Source organism: Zootoca vivipara, chromosome 3, assembly GCF_965207765.1.
Source record: "Zootoca vivipara chromosome 3, rZooViv2.hap1.1, whole genome shotgun sequence".
Classification (NCBI taxonomy): Eukaryota; Metazoa; Chordata; class Lepidosauria; order Squamata; family Lacertidae; genus Zootoca; species Zootoca vivipara.
In genome coordinates, this window is record NC_142586.1 from 4605019 (window position 1) to 4620593 (window position 15575).

General features: G+C 42.5%; 1 protein-coding gene across 2 annotated transcripts in view; it reads left to right on the forward strand.

Moving 5' to 3' along the window:
* The window catches only part of RCBTB1 (RCC1 and BTB domain containing protein 1), a 34094-nt gene extending 18519 nt beyond the window's left edge, over positions 1 to 15575 (forward strand). The window contains exons 8-13 of one of the 2 annotated variants that reach the window (XR_015949279.1): positions 2283 to 2473; positions 7100 to 7226; positions 7714 to 7865; positions 8962 to 9092; positions 12100 to 13526; positions 14703 to 15575. Coding sequence is in view for 1 of the 2 variants with exons in the window: in XM_035110364.3 (XP_034966255.1) it covers positions 2283 to 2473; positions 7100 to 7226; positions 7714 to 7865; positions 8962 to 9092; positions 14703 to 14843 (742 nt within the window). In the remaining variant the exon portion in view is untranslated. The remainder of the gene's footprint in view (positions 1 to 2282; positions 2474 to 7099; positions 7227 to 7713; positions 7866 to 8961; positions 9093 to 12099; positions 13527 to 14702) is intronic. The other variant, XM_035110364.3, reaches the window with a different exon arrangement.

Genomic DNA, 15575 nt, shown 5'->3' on the forward strand with positions numbered 1-15575 from the left:
AGCGTCCTTTCGGCTTTGGCCCAGCCGCTTCATCAGCTCTGAATCTACTTGTACTTGTCCTCCGCTCTTCCTCAGTAGCATGTTGGATGCCTTCCAACCTGAGGGGCTCATCTTCCAACGTCATAACTTTTATATGCCTGTTGTCTTTGTCCATGGAGTTTTCTTGGCAGGGATACTGGAGCTTGCCAGTTCCTTCTCCAGGTGGATCACGTTTGGTCAAAACATAACTTCTCTAAGTTATTTAAGCCCCTTCGGCACGACAAGGCAGTGATCCATGAAGGGGATTTTGCCATTTATCAAATCTATTACAGGCCATGCAATCCTTTTTAGGCCCTCTAGTGATACTGTCCCGTGGAATGCATTGGCTACATGTACCTGTCGTACGTTTTTTTATCCCTGTAGAATGCAAGAGCATTAGATGTCCATTTATAGCAGCATAGGGGGAGGGATTCTAGTATTTGAATGTATGGTCAACATACATGCCCACCTAGCAGTTCGAAAGCACGTCAAAGAGCAAGTAGATAAATAGGTACTGCTCCGGCAGGAAGGTAACCGGCGTTTCCATGCGCTACTCTGGTTCGCCAGAAGCGGCTTAGTCATGCTGGCCACATGACCCAGAAACTGTCTGCGGACAAACGTCGGTTCCCTCCGCCAGTAAAGCAAGATGAGCGCCGCAACTCCAGAGTCGTCTGCAACTGGACCTAATGGTCAGGGGTCCCTTTACCATTACCATTATGGTAAACATGATTCTGTCTTCAGTGACTTAGTATTTGGCAATGTGGTCTTTTCATACCTTCGCTTAAAACAAAACAGTACTGAGAGAGAGAGAATAGCACTGAATGTGTGCAGGCAGCTGTAAGCCTCAGCAATACCTTTGATGCTCAAAGCTGAAAATATTGGAATGGCTTGGTGATGAAGCTGCTGGGATTGTACAATATTAGAAGCCTTGCCTCCCCCCCCCCCGCCCTCCATAGTTATCTGCAATTAGCATAGCAGGACTTGTTGCTTCTAAGTAAATATGTATCGGGTTGTGTGACACAGATCTGTTGCTTACAATGCTGTAGTGATAGAATAAGATTTCTGATAATGCTTGCATATACGGCAGTTCTGCCACTTTATACTGAAATGCTACTGTTTGGGCTTCTGTAGATGAGGGGGAAAAGAGATAACAGGTTTTAGATAAAACAGCCATAAAAAAGCAGAAGCTTGAGTTTTATGGACATCATACTTCATATTCAGGTATGTAGCATTTTACAAAATGCTGAACTTCCAAATTATTGGCTACGGTCAAGTGTCCAGTCCCAGGCTGCCATCTATTCCATTGTTGAAGTGATGGGCACTTGCAGCAAACACTGCATGGAAAGTCTGCTCATGTGGTTTTAAATCATGCTGCATCAACAAAGGATATGGGTTCTGTAACCTCCACCAATCCACTGCTGCAAATCCTGCTTTGGTTGCCGTTGTGCTTTGATTTCACATCACGTGGGCAAAGGAAGCATAAAGGGAAACGGTTCCTTTGCCTGCCCTCTCTGAAATCTAGGAGGCTTGAAGGCCAAGACAAATCTGCCTCCTGTTTGCAGAGGCAACGGGAGGGAGGGAGGGAGCGAAGGGGAGGAGGACTTCTCTCTTCCTGCCATTTGCAGATTTTGGTGTTTTTGGCAGGTTCCCAGCTGGATTATTTAATTGCTTAGATCTGGTGGAACAGGCACACTCCGCACCCCCCCCAAGCAGGGAGGGGGAACCTGTGGCCTTGCAGATGTTAGCCGACTGCAGTTGGTGCCTCCTCTGTGTCTCCCGCAATAGGCAGCCGGAGGCAGTTGACCTTCTTTGCCCATTACCACTTATATATGGCAGTTGTTCATTGATGCACATCACCTCTTAAACTGGGAATGAGGCAATAAATGTGTTAATTAATTTTATTAAAGGGTAAATATTCCTTCTTGGGCAATTGAGCATAAATACTGTGATAAATGCCTTGAGGTACATGTACTTTTAGAAGAAGAGGGTGTGCATCGCAAAGATATTATGAATCTCCCTTTTTCAGCTACTAGTTATGTGATAATTGAATTTTTTTATGTCTTGCGTAGTCTGTTATGATACTTCCTGTAATCTCCATGTATACCTTCACGACATATTATGCAATTCTTTGTGTATTGTAAATGTCTGGTGTCAGCAGCTGACTAACCCATAGCCTGCTTTCTTTCTTTCTTTCTTTCTTTCTTTCTTTCTTTCTTTCTTTCTTTCTTTCTTTCTTTCTTTCTTTCTTTCTTTCTTTCTTTCAGAGTAGTAGAGATTGCCGCTTGCCATTCTGCTCACACTTCTGCTGCCAAGACCCAGAGTGGCCTGGTATACATGTGGGGTCAGTGTCGGGGGCAATCGGTGGTTCTCCCCCATGTTACCCACTTTTCCTGCACTGATGATGTGTTTGCTTGCTTTTCCACTCCTGCTGTGATGTGGCGTCTTCTCTCAGTAGGTGAGAACATGCTCAACTTTTTATTATAAAACACTGACAACAAGCTTCTAGTTTCGCTGGCTTGGGGTGGGAGGAAGCACTGGCTAAAGTCTGTCAAAGGAGGCAAATGCCAAAAAGGGTTTGAGTCAGAAGGCACAGCTTTGCTTGCTTTCATTGCTGCTTCCCCCTTGTCCTCCTCTATGGTATTATTATAGAGTGAATTTCATGGCAGGACCAGGGGTGGGCAGGCAGGGAATTGAACTTCTATTGTTGACCAACATGCTAACCTCCAGGCTGCAGTGGCTCTAACACAGCTGCTGTTTATTTTTACGGAGCGTGGAGACTCTGTCCAGGCTTGATAGTCAAGCAATCGCTTCTGGTACCCAGTGAAAAATAGTAAAAATGTCTCTCACCCCATTCAGAACAAGTATAGCTGGCTGCTCCCTGCACAGAATAATGGTGAGGAGGTTATAGGACCAAAGGCATTACTCTCGTATCTCTCTCTCTCTCTCAAGTCTCAGTCCCTGTGTGTCCTTTTAAAGAATTTCAGCACTCTTCTCTCCACCCTGGGAGTGTACCATACATAAAGAACACCTCCAAAATCTAGTCCTGCTCTCAACCACTGACACTTCACAAAATGCTTTCCTCTCTTCCTATAGGCAGGCTCTTGGTTCTTTGCACCCGCCCTGGCACAACATCATTTGTACGAGAGCAGAGTCCAACACCAGAGCTAACAAGGCTAGGGAATACCATCTCCACAAAAAGTCCCCTCAGTGACTTTCTGCCAACTGCACCACCACAGTTTTCCCCAAGTCTCTTGGTTAACATCTCTCTGTGTTGTCCACCCGAGGCTTCCAATAGCAAGATTTAGCAGAGTCTCCAGCTTTAGATCCCTTAAGGGTGAGCTGTCCATAGAAGGCAACCATGTAGCGCAGTTGTGATTGGACAGCAGTGCTCCTTAATTGAGCAAAAGGAAGGAGCAAAGATGAAAGTTCACGCTATTTAGCATGGAAAATGTAATTTTGGTTTGTTTTTTTTAAAAATCCTTAAAAGTGCATCATGTCCATATGTAAAGAACAGAAAGCCACGCAGTTTCAGCTGAGAGAAGACCTGAGAGGGACTGACCTCTTGCTGCAATGTGAGAGCTTTGGGCTAGATGTTCAAAACAGCCTCAGCCCCATCTCTGATTTGCAATATTAATACTACAGTTCTCAGTGATAACACACACCTGCCACCTGCACTATTGCATTTTTTCAAAATGCTTGAAACTGAAACTTAGATCATCCTTTATGTGGGAAAATACAACTTGAAGTATTAACTATTCTCTTTTTTGTTCTAGGCAGGCCCACTGATGCTCAATTACAGCTGTGCTAATGAACATCCTGGGTTTCTTTCCATTTTCAATGGGCAGCTTTCACTTATTTCTATGAGAGGGGGAAATAGCCTCAAATGAACCAAAAAGTTCTTTTTTTTATAATCTATTTTTATTAATTTTCCAATTAAAACACGATTATATCACATTCATTATTTCGAATTATACAAATACATATCAATTAAACCGAATATTATGCCAAATCATATAATATTTTCTGGAGTTCCCATGCTTCAAAAATTTGGGGATTCCTCGCACCCGTCTACTGCCGTCTTTTTCTAAAGTCCAAATCTTCTCTCAAAGTCCAAAATAAGCCCGATCATTCCCCACCAGTCACTAAAATATTTTCTTCATTCATCCGATTTTTCCACAGCTGCTGAAATAAGTATCAAACGAGAGTTCACATATATTCTTTCTCCTGTGTGAGTTTTAATCGTCCTGCCCCCCCCCCCATATATCTTCTGTCTGGAATGTCCTGTTGCGCCAGCCTTTCAACACGGAGCAGCGCCATCTTAAAAAGCTTAGATCACTTTCGTTTTCTTAAGCTTTTTATTTTTTAAACCACCGATCTTTGTAAAATTTACAGCTTTTTCAGGCAAAGAAACAGCAGTCACTTTATGCATAGACTCTTGATAAGTTTATAGCTCTCCTTGCCCTGTAGCTGAACTTAGCTTCAGATCGCTGTTCAAATTCAAAGTGCGTCACAACCATAAATCCACCGAGCGCATTCCAGGGACTCCGACCATCCAGTTAAAGGGGGGCTTCTCTCTTCAGTAGTTTTCCAACTTCAAAGGATATGCTCAATAAAATAGTTTATAAAGTTCATTACTCACTCAGGTATTCTTTATCTCTCATTTGTTCCAAACAAACAAGGACGTCCCGTCCGGGAAGGTATGGAGTAACTCGTAGAGTATATGAAAAAAAATAAAAAAGTTCGCTTCCCTTCTCGTTACGTCCCCATCAATCTTTCTTCCAGATAAAATACAGCTTTGACTTCTCGCCCTCAGCAGCACAGATTCCTTGGCAGTAAACAGAGCTTCTTCCCCTCCTTCTGAAGCATGTCCATGAATACGCCTAATTATCTTCTTTAATCATGGAGATCCCGCCATGCAGGTTAGCGTCCGGGAGTGCCGACATTTCATGAGTGCTCTCAGCCCAAGCCCCCCCCCCCACTCCTTAAACAGTCGGAGTGGGTTTGGGGGCATCGCGGGCCCGCGGCCCCTCTCCGTAACCCCCGGAGAGGTAGGGGGGGTTGCCTTTAACTCCCCTGGCAACCGCCGAATTCCTCATGAAGGTCGGAGAGATGGAACAAGGGTCAGCCATTCCTGCAGGCGGAAGCGGAACTCCTAAATGAACCAAAAAGTTCAGCCTCCAAACCATTGGATTGTCACTCTTGGCTTTTCCTGTGGATAGTGCAAAATACCCGTTGCCTTTGATACAGTGGGGTGTGAGAGAGGTCAGCTAGTGGCACCCGCCCTGTGGAACGCCCTCCCAGCAGATGTCAAGGCAATAAGTAATTATTTTACTTTTAGAAGACAACTGAAGGCGGCCCTGTTTAGGGATATTTTTAATATTTGATGCTGTACTGTTTTTAATATTCGGTTTTAATATTCGTTTGGAAGCTGCCCAGAGTGGCTGGGGAAACCCAGCCAGATGGGCGGGGTATAAATAATAAATTATTATTATTATTATTATTATTATTAGCTACAGTGCATTTTAGCAGAGGGCGCTTGCTGGGAGAAGTTATCAGAACTGGGGGAAAGGGATGGAGCAGGATTCTGTTCAAGGTTTGGTCACACCTGGCCCCATTCCAGCCACCACACATTTGGACTGTTGGCTTGTCAAGATTCCCTGTTTTTAATTTAAAAGAAAAAGCAAGTCTCCAGCTATTTTAGAATAGTAAATAAGAGGCAAAATATTTGCATTTGATCCATCTATTTTATAGGAAACAAGAACTTACTCTTGTCTTTCATTGCAAGAAATAAAACCTTTAGTGACATGCCCACTGTCTGGAGAAAGGACTTTTGGTTCATTTTAAAACTCTTATTTGCTCTTCCTGTGGTAGAAGCATCCATAGAGAACAATGGAAAGAGCTAGAATTTTAGTGTCGCTCTGGGCAGAAAGAGCGACGAGAGAGAGCAGCCAAGGCAGGAGGTCCGGATCCCTCCCTCAAGTTTTACTTGGGCAAAAAAATGTGACTTCTCATTTGTAAAAGTAGCCTGACAATGAAACTGTGAATGCCGGCCATGATTATTATCTCCATATTGGGTTTTTTGGCAGGCAGTGCTGGGAAGCTTTAGCTGAGAGACTTTTAATGCGCTCTGCTCATTGCTGGAATGGGAAGCTGAGGGAATACTGTTGTGTTTCCATTCTCCTGGCCAGGAATAGGAAAACCCCGGCCCTCCAGATGCTTGGGACTACAATTCCCATCATCCCTAGCTAACAGGACCAGTGGTCAGGGATGATGGGAATTGTAGTCCCAAACATCTGGAGGGCAGGAGTTTGCCTATGCCTGCTCCTGGCTTTGGATTTTTTTAAAAAGAGGGGCATGTATTTGTGTGAGGTGCTGTGAAGTTAATTGCGGCAGCAGCACTTGGGAGAATAGGAGGACTCTTGCAAGTGGCTTTCAGCAGTTTTAAAAACAAACAGCTCCCCTAGTGCCGCTCCAAGCAAATTCATGTTCCCAGGAGTGCATTTTCCTTTTTCTTAAAAAGAAAGAAGAAGTAGATTGGGTCTCAGGGCTGTTTTGCCACAATCTTTTAACACACTCTTTAAGTTGTTATTGCAGCTGCCACCCTCACCCAGTAAAGCAAGCAGCAGTGGAAATGAAAAGGCTAAGGAAAATGAATGCTATTTTAAAATGACAGAGTGGGAGACTAGGGACACAACAGCAGAGGCTGGTAACTTAATTTACCTCCTGCTCACTTAGAGCAAATGCTGGCCTGGTTTTTTTTTAAAAAAAGGAACACATGAACAACAGAACATATTTTTCCTTGATAGAGATTGCCCCCAATTATGACAGCCAGAATTTAAACAGTCAGCTAATCAATGACAATTCTGTGGATTCCTGCTTAATGAACGTGTGGAAAACTATCCCCTCTCTTTTTAACATGTATTTGCATCTTTAATTAAGATTGAAGCTGCTTTGTGGGGGAAAGCGCTGTGTGTATGTTGCTTCTCAAACCTGCAGTGAAAGCACCTTGGATGCAGAGTAGACCGGACTGTGAACGGAGCCTTAATGTTGCTTTTCGTATAATGATGTTTCATCTTTGCAGAGCATGAGGACTTCTTAACAGTGACAGAATCCCTGAAGAGAGAGTTTGATAGCCCTGAAACCTCGGATCTAAAATTTAGAGTAGATGGAAAATTCATTTATGTACATAAAGCTGTCTTGAAAATCAGGTAAGACTTGTGTCTAATGCCCTTTGGGCAAGTGCTAATGCTATGTCCAAAGTGTCTAAACAACTTGATTGTTCATCTTTGTTTCTTTAATCAACCAGCCCTTTCCCACTCCTTTTATTTTAATTTGTTTTATTCTCATGCCAGGTTCATCCAAACTTCACCAGTCTCCCACTTCCTATTGCAGATCTTAGTGCAGTATACACTTTCAACAACATTAAATTAACATTTCATAGAAATTAGATAAAAACAAAAGGCAATTGAGTAGGGTACAAAACAAAACAAAACTCCACTTTTGCAAATGTAAGTGCTTTTTTGGGGCACAACGGCACCATCGGATACAACCCCCTGTCATGATGAGTATGTCCCTAACTATTGGGGGCAGGGGAGGATTACAGAACATTGCGATGAATTCTTGGGTGGTACTTTCCCATGTTCCTAATGTACTCTGCAGAATCTGGAATGTAGTTTTTTCCCTCCCCCCCCCCAGATGTGAGCATTTTCGTACTATGTTCCAGTCCTATTGGAATGAAGACATGAAGGAGATGATAGAAATTGACCAGTTTTCCTACCCGGTATACCGTGCTTTTCTGGAGTATCTCTACACAGACAGCGTTGATCTGCCACCTGAAGACGCAATAGGTAGCACTTGGGGACTGGGGCTAAATTGTGTAGAGAAAGGAGGTTTCCCAGAGAGCTGACTTTGTTTCAAGGAAGGGAAGGGAAGAAGAAGTAGACGTGGAGGCACATCCCCAGTGGCAATTAAACTAGACAATTCAGCCAGTGCACCGTCACCTGCCCTGCTTGCATTTTGACCAGGGATGGGGTTTGGGAAGAAGGTGTCTGCAACAGCTCTTGAGGCCTCTGTTGTCTTACGGACCCTGTCAGCCAGCAGTGCTGGTCTGGGGTGAACCGACCTTAGGTGATGGAAGTAGAGCAGCTTGCTTCAAGAAAACAGATCTGGGCTCTGAGCACTGTTGTTTCAAATTGGTGCTAAAAATGAAAATTCATTTGGAGAGTTTTTACTTCAAAAAGAGCAGCTTGCAATTATGGAATCATTAATTTGCTGTATTTATTTGCCAATACATGGGTGGTTCCTTCTAGGCCAATGGAAGCTAGTTTTAAGTGGGGGGCCCTTTTAAAAACTGGATTCTATCTTGATGAAACAGCAGGGGGGAGGAAATCTAGGTGCTAGAAATGAGCAGGGTTTTTTCTGGCAGTACTCAATGGTATTGAGAGTGTGAGAGAAAACGGGGGGGGGGAGGATTATGCAGCACCTCCCCCCCCCGAAAAAAGCACTGGAAATGAGTTTTTTCTGGCATGTTTCAAGGGAAGAAATCCTTTCTTCAGTTCATGTTTCCAGCAGCCACTCTCAGATTCAAAGGACAGTTGACCCAAATGCAATGGACTCAACAGGAGACGCTGTAATGTTGCTTGTATAATTGCTGTGGGAAATGTCCCTCTGAGAAAGGATCTCCCCCCCATCCTTGAGCATGGAATAACTCTTGTATTTCATCTTTACTGCCTGCTGATTCCCGCCCCCTTTTTCCTAGCCTTCCAATGCTGCTATCCTAGTTTTGTGGTTGGTTTCCTACCCAGTGGGGTGAGACGTATTTACCTCTTACTGTTATTTTATGATTCAGCTTCCTATGTCCTAAGTTGAGTGTACAGAGAAATGCTGCACTGGAGCTGCTAAGAACAGAAAAAATAACATTTTAATGTGGCATTTTGATTTTAGGGCTTCTGGATTTGGCAACATCATATTGCGAAAACAGACTGAAAAAACTCTGCCAGCATCTTATCAAAAGAGGGATCACTGTGGAGAACGCTTTCTCCTTGCTCTCTGCAGCTGTTCGCTACGATGCTGAGGTAAACTATTAGAGCCACCAGTGAGCAAAGTAACACTTATTTTTCCTTACAGATAAAATAAAACCAAAGCACTCTGTAATTCTGCAATCAGAAATGTGAAATGTGATACTGTACTTAAGATGTACTTGGTGAAGAACTAAATTTTGGTGGAGATTTTAACATTTCTGTATGCAGAGATTTAATCTAGTTTATTGGCTGAGGCACAGTAGCAAGCATTCCTCCCAGCTCCTGCCAACCATTTTCTGGATATCTCACACAGAGCAGCCATTGGGTGCTGTAGCAACTGTATGTCAGCTGCTGAATTTCATGCAGTCAGTCAGTCAGTCAGGAGGTGTTTTAATGAGCATTGCTCTATGGTGCTGTGGTCTAAACCACAGAGTCTAGGGCTTGCAGATCAGAAGGTCAGCGGTTCGAATCCCTGCGATGGGTGAGCTCCCGTTGCTCGGTCCCAGCTCCTGCCAACCTAGCAGTTCAAAAGCACGTCAAAAATGCAAGTAGATAAATACAGGTGAAACTCGGAAAATTAGAATATCATCAAAAAGTGCATTTATTTCAGTAACACAACTTAAAAGGTGAAACCTATATATGAGATAGATGCATGACATGCAAAGCAAGATATGTCAAGCCTTTATTTGTTGTAATTGTAATTATTTGTCGTTAGGCAGGTCAATTATAAATGGAATGTAATTAATGAAATGTAATAGCGATGTTTATTTTTGTTTATTTTTGTATTATTGTAACTACCGGTATTTGTTTTATTACTGTGGAATTTCCAAAAGAAAGCATTTGTAAATAATAATAATAATAATAATAATAATAATAATAATAAGTTGCATTACTGAAATAAATGCACTTTTCAATGATATTCTAATTTTTCAAGTTCCACCTGTAGGTGGGAAGGTAAACAGCGTTTCTGTGCGCTGCTCTGGTTCGCCAGAAGCGGCTTTGTCATGCTGGCCACATGACCTGGAAGCTGTACGCCAGCTCCCTCAGCCAATAACGCGAGATGAGATGAGCACCGCAACCCCAGAGTCATCCGCGACTGGACCTAACGGTCAGGGATCCCTTTACCCTTTACTTTTATATGCCCATAGCTAGTTCAGGTGCCGAGTCTTGGTGATGTCTGTGCTGTGGATATGGGGCTTCTGAGGAACGAGTGTGGGCCTCCTCAGTCCGTGAGGCAGGTGGCAACTGTTGTTGATGGGCACTTTCAGGGTCCCTCTTTTCCATTTTCAGGATTCTCTGCCTTTAAACTAGGCAGCTCTTCCAATGGAGGACTGCAGCTGTACCAAGCCAGACTTTCTCCAGTTTGAGGGGAAAGTAGATTTCACAGCAGTGCCATGTAGACCAGCCTTAGAGGGATTCTCCTTCACATCCTCTGCTTGGAGGCCTTTTTAGCCTTGCTGTGGACATGTGTTTGCTGGGCTATGATCTGATGCAAACTAAACGGAGAGGCTGGCAAGAACACAAGGCTGGCTTGAAGAACGGAAGAAAGGGGCCCCTTTCAGTTGTTCAGAGTTATTGGGTGGGAGTGAGGAAAAAGCAGAAGCGAGCTTCAGATGAGGGTTCTCTAGGTGTCTATATTGAATGGTTAAGGGATGTGGGGACATTTCCTAAAAGAGAAAAGCAAGTGCCCCTTGTCCTGTTGGCCTTTCTCCTTTGTTCCACTTGCTGGGTGCAAAAGCTCAGAGGCTCTTTGTATATTTCTGGTAGGTTGGCTGCAAGCCCAGCCACAACTTGCATAACTCCTGCTTATAATTCTGTCAATCCGATCAAATTACTTTATTCTTTTACTGCTTCCCTTCACCCAAAGATTTCAGGGCAGTCCACAGCATAAAAATACAAGATAAAAACACAAAATACACAATAAAAACAGGAACAAAAGGAACAAACCAACAACCTCCCCCCCCAACACATTTAAAACAAAACAAAACAATACCTGCCCCGCAAACACACATTAAAAGGTGTATCGAATGTTAATCAGCCAAAGATGAAGAGGAACATTTTCATCTGGCACCAAAAGGCGTATAATGAAGGCACCAACCAAATCTCCCTGGGGGAAACATTCCACAAACAGGGAGCACTGCTCCAAAAGCCTGTTCTCATGTTGCCATATTCCAGACCTCTCATGGAGGAGGCACATGAAGAAGGGCCTCAGAGGAGGATCTCAGGGTCCAGGCCAATTCATAGGGGGAGAGGCAGGCCTTGAGCTGTTTAAGGCTTTATAGGTCAAAGCCAGCATTTTGAATTGGGCCCAGAAACTAATTGGTGGCCAGGGCAGTCAGACCAGGATCGGTGTCTTATGCTCAAACTGTTTTGTCCTGGTGAGCAACCTGGCTGCCAAATTTTGTATTATTTTGGTTATTAATTCTAATTACAATAATCCAATAGTAACCACATTAACACAATACCAAATCAAAATACAAAAGAGCCAATTACTCCAACCAAATTTTGGGTGACTTCCCGTGTGCTGGGTTTCAAAGTTCTTATTACAACAGTTCTGATCTTGATCCTTTATTTGACAGCCACTGTTTTCATGACTTTCATTCATAATTTCATATTTAATAAATTTTATTTCTGCAAAATGGAGTTTATATCCTGTAAATTTCTGAGTGAGATGTTTATTTTAGTCTTTAAAGAAGCTTTTAGTCTTTATCATCCAGACTTCATTGAGCAAGCATTCATTCCAACTTGCTTGTGGAGTGTTTGCAGGTTTTTCCATTGACAATTTGTTCATCCCACAGTTCTCAGTGGATTTCAAGTTTCCAAACAACACAAAGTTCCAATTAAAAAAACAAAGTGGTTTTGTTGCACTAGGACAACACAGCTCTTTAATCCACTTTAATTGTGCCAAACTTAAAATTGCAATATGCTCTCGAGTCCCCTGTCCTGAGGTGCCAAAATTTTATCTTTTTAGCAATTTCTGGAAGATGGCAGGAATGTGTACCGGTATATTGACACCTAAAAGCAGCCATTTATCATTTTTCTCTATCCCCCCCATAACCAGCCAGAAACAACCCCCAGACAAGATGGCTGCAAAAAGAAGGAGCTATACAGTTGAGTACAAGAAAGGAATTGTGGAGGACTCCCAGGGCAAGAATCTTACAGCTTCTGCAAGGAGAAGAATTTGGATATCCAAATGGTCCAAAAATGGGGGGCAGAATACGATAACCTCAGTCTACAGGTGGTCAGAGGAAATGCTAAGAAGCGTAAGTGTGGTGCAGGTCGGCAACCTTCAGTTCCTGAGCTGGAAGACATGATCAGTGAGTGGATCGCTGAAAGGAGAGCAAAGGCTTTGGTTGTGCGCAGGGCTGATATTCAAGCATTTGCCCTTGAAATGGCATCACAATTTGAAGTATCCCCTGACTTCAAAGCATCACAACACTGGCTGGATGGCTTCCTTCAGCGATATGAACTGTCTCTCAGAAAATCAACAACACTGTTTAGGTTGGAAGATGCTGAAGTTGTTAAGCGAGCACTTGCATTCAAGCCCTTTGTTGATGGCATCGACTTTTCTAAATACCAACTTTGCAACATGATTGCTATGGATGAAACTGCAGTGTTTATGGGTCAAGGAGCCCAAACGACAATTGAACAGAAGGGTGCCTCCTCAATCTACGTTCCCTCCACTGGTCATGAAAGTTCTCGAGTTACCTGTATTTTGGCAATTCGTCTGGATGGAAAGAAAGCCACACCTGTTATCATCGCTAAGGGCAAGAAAGAGAAGATTGAACGTGTTTCCGGCATTTATGTTCTTGAATCCGAAAAAGCCTGGTGCACACAAGCAGTTATAAGGAGGTGGCTTGATTTAATGCTGCCACTTGTTACGCGAGGTGGCCAAAGAGGTCTGCTAGTCTGGGATTCAGCCAGCACTCATCGTGCTAAAGGCATGAAGAAGTTCCTTCCAGAGAGAAGAATAGATCAAATAATGATTCCTGCAGGAATGACTGCCTATCTGCAGACTCTTGATATTGCAATAAACAAGCCATTCAAAGACCATTTGCATATGGAAATCAACGACTACATTGACAACAGAATGACAAGAAATCAGTGTGGAAACTTTGTGAAACCTAACCTGCAAGAGGTCGTGAATTGGGTGAAGAATTCATGGGATAAAATCACTGACAGTGTTGTTGCCAATGCACTCTGAGCAGGTTACCTGGATAAGAGGTGCTCATTTACTGAGAGCTCTATTGCTCAACATGAAAGACTGGGGCCAGTGGTTCTAAAGGAACTGGAATTGCAAGAAATGAAGGATGGAATTCCGGGTTTGGAGAGTTATGATGATGTTCCAGAAGAAGACGACTTAACTATAATTGAATAAATGTTGGTTGCTGTATGCTCCAGAAGAAGATGACTTAATTTTAATTGAAGAAATGTAGATTGCTGTACCGTACCATACTGACGCAATAAAAACAAGACATCCCACCGAAAGTAAGCCACCCTGTGTTTTTTTGAGGAAAAAAGTTTTAAGACGGTGTCTTAAAAAAGGGGAAACATGGTAAATGGGGGGGGGGCTTGGCTACTGCAAGGAACTACTTGTTTATTTCCTCTGATGGGAGGGCGTTCCACAGGGCGGGCGCCACCACAGAGAAGGCCCTCTGCCTGGTTCTGCATCTTAGGCCAGGGATGGGGAACTTCTTGATCTGCAAATGTTATTGGATTTGCAACTCCTAGCATAGCCACCAGTCAAGGATTATGCGGTTAGTAGTCCAGCAACATTTGGAACCACCCCCACTTTAAGATGAAAAGTAGCTACTACATATAAACTCATACTGAGGTATTAAACCATTTCTACCAAATGACGCAGGAGTTGTTATTTACTTAGTGGATAAGCACATTGACCTGGATCCAGACTTTATGCTTAGAATAGGCCTATTGAAATCAATTGGATATGTCATTAATGTGCTTGATCTGTAAAATGTGACTGTTTCCTTGCAGAATTCTGAAGACAAACGAATGTCTATGTGCAATACATATTTTATCCTAGAATAAAAATATCTTTCAATACATGATTGTTCTTTGTTGTTTTTGCTCTGTAATTTTCAGTTTCTAATCTTACATTTGCATTTTTTAGAGCTGTATAAATGTAACATGGTAGTTAGAAAACAACTCTATGTAACAGACTAAACTTTAAAATCTGCCTTTGCGTACAAATGCAGCTAACACCAACTCCCTGGCCCACTTGTGTGTAAAGGCCAACTCCCTGGCCCACTTGTGTGTAAAGGAAATGTTCACTGCACGTTAGCAAGTGAGAGAAGGTGGGTGTTGTTTCTTGTATCTTGTGGCTGGAACAAAGAATTGTCATATGGCATGGTTAAAACTATTAATCAATTCTAAATACAGCCATACCTCGGTTTAAGTATGCTTCGGTTTGAGTACTTTCAGTTTAAGTACTCTGCAGACCTGTCTGGAACAGATTAATCCACTTTCCATTACTTTCAATGGGAAAGTTTGCTTCAGGTTAAGTACAGACTTCCGGAACCAATTGTGTACTTAAACCGAGGTACCACTGTACGTAACTTTTTAATGCTGACTTCATTTGAACATGGATGAGAGAAAATTTATAAACTTTGAAGCTAATAAAAAGGTTTTTTGTTTTGTACCTAGGATTTAGAAGAATTCTGCTTTAAGTTTTGTGTCAATCACTTGACTGAAGTCACCCAGACTGCAGCTTTTTGGCAAATGGATGGTTCTCTGCTAAAGGAATTCATTGCTAAAGCCAGTAAATATGGAGCCTTTAAGAACTGAATGGATATTGCAGCCATAGCTGGTGTGATTTCATGGCCAGTGAGATACATCACATGCTGTATAAAAACACTTGTCCAGCAGTTGTTTTTAAAGGAGTTCCAAATCACAGAATGGAAGATTTGATTCTAAATTGCTCTAGATAGCTGGATACCTCTACAAAGGTTTGAACAACTTTGGAAAGAAAAAGATGGAAGGAACTGAAGGAGGGTGAAGAGAAGACTGTGATCAATCTTTCAGAAGTTGGGCTTGCTCAATTGTTAATCTATGTGGTATAATTTAGGATTTCAGGGACTCTTACTGATTTTTGCTGGCATGAAAATGCTTCATCACCTGGAACTACGGTATGTAGCAGCAGTGTGAGAAGGAAGCATCTTTGCCTTTTTGTATCTTCCATTTGCATGCATATGAAGGAAGCTTGCAGAACCTGCCAGTAACAAAAGACTTACTTGTCTGTGAAACAATTATGTATTGAATCTGTTGAACTATGTATCTTAAAAAGACTTGATGAATCAGTTATATGGTGTCTCAAAATCTATTTGGAATTAAATTATTGCCTCCACAGCTTTTTGACATATAAGCTGTGACAGGCAGCCTTGTTGTAGAGATTTAAAGTTGTTGAAAGCAGAATACTCTTGGAAAATAGTTTGCATTAAAATTATTATGAATTCTGTACAATTTTTTGTGTAAAATGTGTGTTCTAAATGTATCCCATTAAAATAATGCATAAAATTA